Consider the following 9,652-nt stretch of genomic DNA (forward strand, 5'->3'; position numbering starts at 1 on the left):
TCCAAGTCCATGACCCTGACATCTGACTCCCCACAGTATTCTAATGATCAACTACATTGCTAACATTCTACATCATGCCTGATGTCATCCTGATGTGATCAAAACTGTAATAACTAAATCATTTGCTTTAGAAATTATAAAAATGAGAGGATCTTATACCCATAGAAATTATGGTTTATGTTCTAAGAAACTAAAGTAAGGACATATTTTCTGAGTTCTCAAGTAGCGGGAAAGCACTATTCAATTATTTGCTACCTTGATTTTTTTTTATCCAGTTGATCACTTGAATATATGTTACACTTCGGAGAGAGAATTTGGTGTTACGGCCAGAGCTGCAGACTTTGCATCTCGGGAACCAGGTTTGAGTTTCGGCATTAGCTTGATCCTTTGATTCTGAGCAAAACACTTTGCCCCTCATTATGAGTTTGGCGGACGGAAAAGGCTGCCCGCCAAACTAACTTATTCTGGTTTCCACCAGTGCGGTCTCCTTCCCGCGGCCCCTATTAAGAGTTTCCCTCTCATAATTGAGCCGGCTTCAATGTTGCGGTGCATAGTGTGCACCAGTACCCATCGCGCTTTTCACCATCTGCAAAGCAGACAGTGAAAAGCGCGACGGGGCTGGCCATGGGGTCCCGGGGCTGGCCATGGGGTCCCCTGCACTGCCCATGCCAAGTTTATGGGCAGTGCAGGTGCCCCCATAAGACCCCCTACACTCTGCACCCACCAGCCTTTACATGGCAGTGCTACCACAATGTAAAAACTGGTGTGGAGGGAGCTCATAATCCCCAGGGCCCTGGTGGATCAGGACCGCCACCACCGCCAGACTGACGACAAGTCGTGATCTGGCCTGCTGGCGGTCCGACCATGGTGCAACCGTCCCTTTGGAGGCGGTCTGAGCACCACCGCGGCCCTGGTGGTCTGAATACCGCCAGGGTGGTAATGACCACCTTAATCTCCGCATGACTAAAGTCCAAAAGGAATGTGTCCATGTGTAATTTAACTGATGCTCATGTAAAGCACTCCAAAACCTTTAGGTCAAGTCTGCACTATCCAAAACTGCAAAAAAAATGAAAAAAATAAGTGTTGCACATTTCTGTCATTGGGCTATACTTGGGCTACATTTAGGTGATATTTGTGCTACATATGGGCTCTTTTTTCTCTAGTGGCCATCTTCGGACACTTGTTTGTTATGAAGCTCCCTAATGTTCTGCAGTATCCTCAGTAAAAAATGCTTTCAGTTTTCCACTTCGATTCCACCAAGATATGCTACTACTTTGGCATAAATTTAGAATGTTAGAACTCTAGTTGTTCATTAGAGCACTGTAAGCTTCTTATCACCAGGGAGGTAAATGGCAGTCTGCTGCTGGTGTTAAAAGTGCATGTTTCAGTCCGCATGTCAGAATGTTTTAATGAAAAGGAAGAGGAAGCTATTTGAGACCTCACTTAAAAAATTTCCTAATTTTTCTTTTACAGCAATAACCATAATTTCTATGACAAAATGACCCCCCCCCCATTTTGTTCCTTTCTAAATTAAATGTTTTAAATTTGACTAGTTTGACTCAATCAAGATGGCTTTGGGCGTGCCACACTTTTGTTATAATAAGAATGTTAGCGCTCTAGTTGTTCTTTAGAACATTCTGGGAGGTTGCAGTAGAACACTAGGGAATCAGCTGATAGGCTGCTCCTGATGGAAGTACATGTTTTACTGAGAATGCCAGACTTCATTCTCATATGGCTGAGAAAGATAGTGTGAATTTGCAGAAAATATGTTTGCGCACTAAGGTAACCATAACTTGCACCTTTGAAAGGCTCTGCTAATTACCCCACATATTACAGCACTCCATACATCTTTTATAACATCATTAAAAATATCAATGTAGCATTAGCTGTCAATTTATTAGCGAAAACAGTGGATGGCAGGGGAGCGAGTTATGGTTACCTTAGGGCTCAAGTTATAGTTACTTGAGATAACTCTGACTGTAACTGCTGAATTTCCATGATTGTGTCCATGTAAAATCTGAACTTAACTATAACGCCCCTGTAATCTTTGGTATTTTAGTGAATGTGTAAGGTTTTTTTATTCTATTTTCTAACTATAACATGACTGTAACCTTTGTTTTATTCAATGAATCCCGTAGTTGTAGTCACCACTAGGTAGTTATAGTTAGGTCCTAGTTTCTATAGAAAAAGTGTTTTTTACTTGCCTATATCTTTCACACGGGTTGACGAATCTTCACGAAATGTTCCCAACCAATTTACCTCTCTCATGGGCTGCTCTCTGGAAAGTTTCAGGGAGATCCGTCAAGAAGGGGCTGAGAAAAATGGGGGGTGCCCAAAATGCTTTTTCCCCACTCATTTTCCCTTATAGGGATTCTGAGCAACGATAGAGCACAAACCACTGGACGGAATTACACAAAATGTGGCAGAAAGGTAACTCCCGGTCCTCAAAGTAACCTTTTTGTTATTTGGTGTAAATCTGTTTGGTAGTTTAGAGAAATTAAAGAAAATACAAATTTGTATATAATGATGCGTGGGCTTCACTAACCATCCCGATCTTGTGCTGACATCTGATTGGCTGACAACACTTCAACAAGGAAGTATTGGCAGCCATCTTCAGACTAGACTTCAGTTGAGTCCCAGAAAAAAAGTGAAAAATAAGAAAAGGGACCAGCAAATAAAGCACTTTAAAAAAATATTTTGGTGGGAGTTGGAGTGCATCCGTAGATATACCGAAAAATCTGAAATAAAAAAAAAACATCACAGTCTTCCACACTTGCTTTAACTGCAGCCCCCAGGTGGGCCAGGTCCTGGGGCATTTATATTTTGAATGAAGGGGGCACTCCGGTTCCCCACAGCCCTGGGGAGCACCACCTCACTTGGGCACTCATTATAAATCAAATGCTGGGGACTGCCCCCCGCAGTCCCAGGGACAACCACCTTCCGAGCACACATATGCAAATTCAATGCGAGGGACCTCTCAGCCCCCTCAGAGCACCGGGACCACCAACTCACCAGGGCACACATTCTATTTTAATGCGGGCGACCTCTAGGGCCACTTGCAGTCCTGGACACTGCCACCTACCTTGGGCGAATATGAAATAAAAGAAGTGGGGTCTGTTTTGGAGCCCCAGGCACCACCATCTCCTCAGGGCTAAATGCAAATTGGGGGGGGGCATGCTGCCCCCGTAGAGGAGCCACAGATGGCCCTGGAGACCACCAACCCCCTTGGCCGGCTCCTGTTGTGTCTTGGGGTGCCCACCCCAGGACATAGCTGTTTGTAACAGACCCTTACACTGAAAGTTGAGGGTTCTACTCCAGGTGTGTCTGTGGTCATTTCCCTATGTTAGAAATGGGGTCTTTGGTTGGCTTTCAGGTTACCCCCGTCCAAGTAAGAACCCTCACTCTAGTCAGGGTAAGTCACACACAATCCAAATTATCCTGTGCCCACCCTCTGGTAGCTTGGCACTGAGCAGTCAGGCTTAACCTAGAAGGCAATGTGTAAAGTATTTGTGCAATAAATCATACAATAACACAATATAGCACCACACAAATACACCACACAGTGTTTAGAAAAATATATAATATTTATCTGGATAAATGAAGGTCAAAATGATCAAAAATGCAATAAGTATATGTGGAGATATCACTGAAAAGTGATATAAAGTGACTTAAGTCTTTTTAAAGCAAACAAAGGCCCTCATTACGAGCCTGGCGGTCTTCGACCGCCAGGCCCGCGGTACGCGGGAGCACCGCCGACAGCCTGGCGGTGCCCCGCAGGGCATTCTGACCGCGGCGCTTTGGCCGCGGTCAGAAGAGGGAAACTGGCGGTCTCCCGCCAGTTTCCCGCTGCCCCATTGAATCCTCCAAGGCGGCGCAGCTTGCTGCGCCGCCGAGGGGATTCTGACACCCCCTACCGCCATCCTGTTCCTGGCGGTTCGCCCGCCAGGAACAGGATGGCGGTAGGGGGTGTTGCGGGGCCCCTGGGGGCCCCTGCAGTGCCCATGCCAATGGCATGGGCACTGTAGGGGGCCCCCGTAAGAGGGCCCCGCTTGTATTTCACTGTCTGCTTAGCAGACAGTGAAATACGCGACGGGTGCCACTGCACCCGTCGCACCTTCCCACTCCGCCGGCTCGATTACGAGCCGGCGTCCTCGTGGGAAGGTCGTTTTCCCCTGGGCTGGGGAAAACTCAAAATACCCGCCGCGGTCTTGCGACCGCGGTACGGTATTTTGGCGGCTCCCGCCGGGCGCGCGGTCTCCGCGCCCGGCGGGAGTCGTAATGAGGGCCAAAGCCTCTTTCAAGCACAAAGTACCTGGTTTGCGGGCAAAAATCTCTGCAAAGAACCGCAGAGGAGGATATGCGTGGAAACAAAGGGGTGTGCGTTGATTTCTCGGGCTGCACACGGTGATGCGTCGTTTAGTTTTCATGCAGGGTCGGCTGTGCGACGATTTCCGGCGCTCGGTCGTGAATCCTCTTTGGGTTGCGGGGTTTTCAGATGCCCCGGGGATGATGCATGGATTTCCGGCAGTGCTAGGACGAAGTCACCGGAGCTGCGTCGATCCGGTAGACGTTGCATCAAATTTTCTACCGCACTGCAGACACTGCGTTGATTCCTCTCTGGAAGTCGGGCTGCGTCGTTCCGGGTCAGCTGTACGTCGATCCGGTGAGGCTGTGCATCGAATATCCGGTCACTATGCTGTCGCTGCATCGATTTTCTCGTTGCGAAGTTGGGCTTTGTTGTTCCAGTTCGGCGTGCAGTGAAATTTTCACTGCGGTGCAGGCTGTGTATCGTTTCTGGCATCCTTCTTGCAGAGGTGAAGTCTTTTTGGTCCTAAGACTTCAGGGAACAGGAGGCAAGCTCTATCCAAGCCCTTGGCGAGCTCTTCTTCACCACAGCCAGAGAGCAGCATGGCAGCAGGGCAACAGCAAGGCAGCAGTCCTTCACAGAAAGCAGACAGGTGAGACCTTTGAGCAGCCAGGCAGGTCTTCTTGGCAGGATGCAGGTCCTGGTTCAGGTTCTTTTCTCCAGGAAGTGTCTGAGTTAGTTGGGGCAGAGGCCCTGTTTAAATACCCAAATGTGCCTTTGAAGTGGGGGAAACTTCAAAGAGTGGCTTATAAGTGCACAAGTTCCCCTTTCTGTTCAATCCTGTCTGCCAGGGTCCCAGTAGGGGGTGTGGCAGTCCTTTGTGTGAGGGCAGGCTACTATCCTTTGACATGCAAGTGTCAGGCCCTCCACCCTCCCAGCACAGGAAAACCCATTCAAAATGCAGATGTATGCAAGTGAGGCTGAGTATCCTGTGTTTGGGGTGTGTCTGAGGGAATGCTGTAGGGAGCTGTCACCTAAGCCCAGCCAGACGTGGATTGTAAGGCACAGTAAGAAGTAATGCAGAGAAATGCTCACTTTCTAAAAGTGGCATTTCTAAAATAATAATATTAAAATATTAAATCCAACTTCACAAGTCAGCAGGATTTTGTATTACTATTCTGGCTATACTAAATATGACTGTCCTACTCCATTCAGATCAGCAGCTACCACTCAAACAATGTATGAGGGGAGCCCCAATGTTAGCCTATGAAGGGAGCAGGCCTCACAGCAGTGTAAAAACGAATTTAGGAGTTTTACAATACCAGGACATGTAAACTACATAGGTACACGTCCTGCCTTTAGCCTACACAGCACCCTGCCCTAGGGGTTACCCAGGGAACACCTTAGGGGTGACTTATATGTTAAAAAAGGGGAGTTTTAGGCTTGGCAAGTGCTTTTAAATGCCAAGTCGAATTGGCAGTGAAACTGCACACACAGACCTTGCAATGGCAGGCCTGAGACAAGGTCAAGGGGCTACTGAAGTGGGTGGCACTATCAATGCTGCAGGCCCACCAGTAGCATTTAATCTACAGGCCCTGGGCACATATAGTGCACTCTACTAAGGACTTATAAGTAAATTAAATAGCCCAATTGGGTATGATCGAATGTGACCATGTTTAAAGGGAAAGAAAATATGCACTTTAGCACTGGTTAGCAGTGATAAAGTGTGTAGAATCTAAAAAGAGCAAAAACAGTATCTCAAAAGTGGAGGGAGGCAGGCAGGCAAAAAGTTTGTGGTCACCATCATAAGGCTGTCAGGTCTAACACCCTACTTTAATTTGCTTTCAACTTCAAAAGTTTAAGGTTCATAATAAAGGTGATCTTACTCTTTTAAAATGACAAATACATTTTTTTGTATTTGTCCAGCAATATCTCATTCTAAGTATATCATTCACCAGAGTCCAAAAAACTCTTTATCTATCTCCCTCTCACTCTCTTTCTCTCTCTCTCAGTTTCTCTTTTTTTGTCTCTTTCACCTACCCACTCACCTACTCAGACACTCATGCACCCACTCACAGACCCACTCAGACATTCACACACCGCTCAGAGACCCACTCAGACTCTCACACACCACTCACAGACCCACTGAAACCCTCATGCACCCACTCACAGACCCACACAGAAACTGACACACTCACTAAGACACTGATGCACCCACTCTCACACCCGAAGAGGCACTCTAAAAGCCACTGCCTCCCTCAGATACACCCTCTCACACCTATTCTCACACCCAGAGAGACAGGCCGTGGGGGAGGGAGCACACTGCCTCTTAACCCAGCACAGTTCACTACATTGCATCCTGGTAAATGCAGTACGCTTACTTCAAGGTTGTGGTTGTTTTTCACCAAAGTTGGTGCAGGTAGTGCTGTTATCTCTAGACACATGTTTATGTGCTTAGCCCTTCATCAGTAGAGACAGAAGCAGTAGAGATCAGAGAAAAGTCACATGGGGTTGCTGGTATGCTGCCCTTAGGGCACAAGTTACAATTACATGAAGTAACTCTAACTATAAAAGCTGAATTTCTATGGCTCTGTACGTTTAAAATGTGACACTAACTATAACATTCCTGTAACCTTTGATTTTATTAAGTGAATTCCATTTTTTTATTCCATTACCTAAATATATAACCCCTGCAACTTTTTATGTCTTTATGCCTTGATCATGGGTCCCTCTATTCTTTTTTAATCTAAACTTATTTTAGTTTGCTAATGTCTGCTTTAATCATGGTAATCCTAGTACATATTTTCTACAGTAGGTTAAGGTATGTTAAAACAACACTAATAGAACTTTCTGTGGTATGTTTAGTGCTTTTGGGGTAGGAGCCTCCCTGCTAGTCATCTACAAGGGATGTTATCTTCCACACACTTCTCTTCCGGATATGTTTAGCCAATAGAGAGTGGCGTGAAATACCCGTTGGTACTTTCCTTTGTCATCAGAGGCCTGGCTATATCTGAAACCCAGGGCTGGTGGAATCTAACAGCAAATGGTCCAAACAGGGGAGGGTACCTAACATCTCAACCAGTCACAAAGTCAGCAGTTCCTCTTCTTCCATCACAGCCTATATTAAATCTGCCTATGACTGCTGTGAGGTACATTCAAAACAGTAAACCCTAGAACCTCGCTGATTTCTAAAATCACAATATCAATTTGGGAATACAATTGAAAAGGTGCAAATGGTACTGGAAACATCAATGTTAGAGCCTACCAAATTCTGGGATACACCTTCAGTTATAAATACAATGTATTCCTGAAATACATGCTTTAAAAGTCTGTCTTTTTGTTTCTTGAATGCTGTTTTATATTCTTTGTCTTCATCAGGTTGTTTTTAAACTCTGTGTTTTTCAGGCAGTATATAATGGGATTACAGAGTGGAGTTAAAGCAACATATAACAGAGACAATAATTTGTTGTATTTTACTGAAACTGTTGATGGTGGTCTCATGTACGTAGAACAGATCACTCCGTAGAATAATACAACCACAGTGAGGTGGGAGGCACAGGTGGAAAAGGCCTTGCGTCTCCCCTCTGCAGACCGGATTTTCAGGATTGTTGAGATGATGTTAATGTAAGATGTGATAGTTAAAGCAAAAGGTGCAACTCCAACTATGGTACCCATGACGTAGGATGCTGTCTGAACAGCACGAGCTCCACTACATGAAAGATTCAATACAGCAGCCACATCACAGAAGAAGTGGTAGATTGTGTGCGACCCACAGAATGAGAGCCTAGATGTTAGTACAATGTGTGGTATTGGGTCTATAAGGCTAAGTAACCAACATCCGGCAGCCAGCTTCATGCAAACTACATCATTCATAGTGGTTATGTAACGTAAAGGGTTGCAAATGGCCACATATCGATCATAAGCCATAACTGCAAGAAGGAAGAACTCTGTAGACACCATGAAAACGAAAAAAAACATCTGCAGCAAACATCCATTTAGAGAAATGTGTGTTACCTCCAAAAAAAAGTGAGACAGCATATTTGGAAAAAACATTGTTGTGTAACTGATGTCCAGAAAGGCTAAGTTTGTCAGGAAAAAATACATTGGTGTGTGCAATTGTTTGTTTGAATAGACAACCACCATGATAAGAAGGTTCCCCACAAGTATCAGTAAGTAAATCAGCAAAAATGACACAAAAAGTGGAACTAGAAGATGTGGAAAATCATAAAAACCCACAATGATGAACTCGGATGCTAAACTTTGATTTATTCCTTTCATGTATCTTGGAATGCTGTGTTCCAGCGTTGGGATATCAAGAATATCTGCAAATATAATAAAAAGGAGAGTTAATACGCAGCACACACTGTTTTGTGAGGGGAAAGTATGTGAATGTTTCGTGGTCACAGTTCTTATGTTTACTATCAGAAAAAAATATACTTAGGGCCATATTTATACTTTTCGACGCACAACTGCGCCAACGCAGTTGTGCGTCAAAAAATCTAACGCCGGCTAACGCCATTCTGAAGTGCCATGCGGGCACCGTATTTATTCAATGACGTTAGCCGGCGTTAGCCGGCGCTGAGGAGTGGTGTGCGTCAAAATAAATGACACACACCAGGCAGTGCCGGCGTAGGGGAAAATAGAGCTTGGGCGTCAAAAAATGGGGCAAGTCAGGCTGAGGCAAAATTTGCGCCTCAACCCGATTTGCGCCATTTGTTTTGACTCCCAACCCCCATTGAAATGACTCCTGTCTTAGCAAAGACAGGAGTCATGCCCCCTTGCCCAATGGCCATGCCCAGGGGACTTTTGTCCCCTGGGCATGGTCATTGGGCATAGTGGCATGTAGGGGGGCACAAATCAGGCCACCTTATGCCACAAAAGAAATTTTAAAAAATACTTACCTGAACTTACCTGAATGTCCCTGGGGTGGGTCCCTCCATCCTTGGGCGTCCTCCTGGGGTGGGCAAGGGTGGCAGGGGGTGTCCCTGGGGGCATGGGAGGGCACCTGTGGGCTCCTTCTGAGCCCACAGGTCCCTTAACGCCTGCCCTGAGCAGGCGTTAAAAAATGACGCTATCGCGGGGTAAACGTCATTTTTTTTGACCCGCCACTCCTGTGCGCCATTTTTGCACGAGAGTGTAAATAAGGCGCACAGGGCTGGGAGTCATTTTTTAGACGGGAACGCCTACCTTGCATATAATTAACGCAAGGTAGGTGTCCACGCAAAAAAATGACGCTAACTCCATTAACTTTGCCGCTAGACGCGTCTAACGCCAAAGTATAAATATGGAGTTCGTTTTGCGTCGAATTTGCGTAGAAAAAACGACGCAAATCCGGCGCAAACAGAG

General features: G+C 45.8%; 1 protein-coding gene across 1 annotated transcript; it reads right to left on the reverse strand.

Moving 5' to 3' along the window:
* Positions 1–7,565: 7,565 nt before the first annotated feature.
* LOC138247165 (olfactory receptor 5V1-like) lies at positions 7,566–8,584 on the reverse strand. The gene has a single exon (XM_069201905.1). It carries the CDS (start codon positions 8,582–8,584, stop codon positions 7,628–7,630), a length of 957 nt encoding a protein of 318 aa, XP_069058006.1. The 3' UTR covers positions 7,566–7,627.
* Positions 8,585–9,652: the final 1,068 nt, after the last annotated feature.

The sequence above is a fragment of the Pleurodeles waltl genome, chromosome 7, assembly GCF_031143425.1.
Source record: "Pleurodeles waltl isolate 20211129_DDA chromosome 7, aPleWal1.hap1.20221129, whole genome shotgun sequence".
Lineage (NCBI taxonomy): Eukaryota > Metazoa > Chordata > Amphibia > Caudata > Salamandridae > Pleurodeles > Pleurodeles waltl.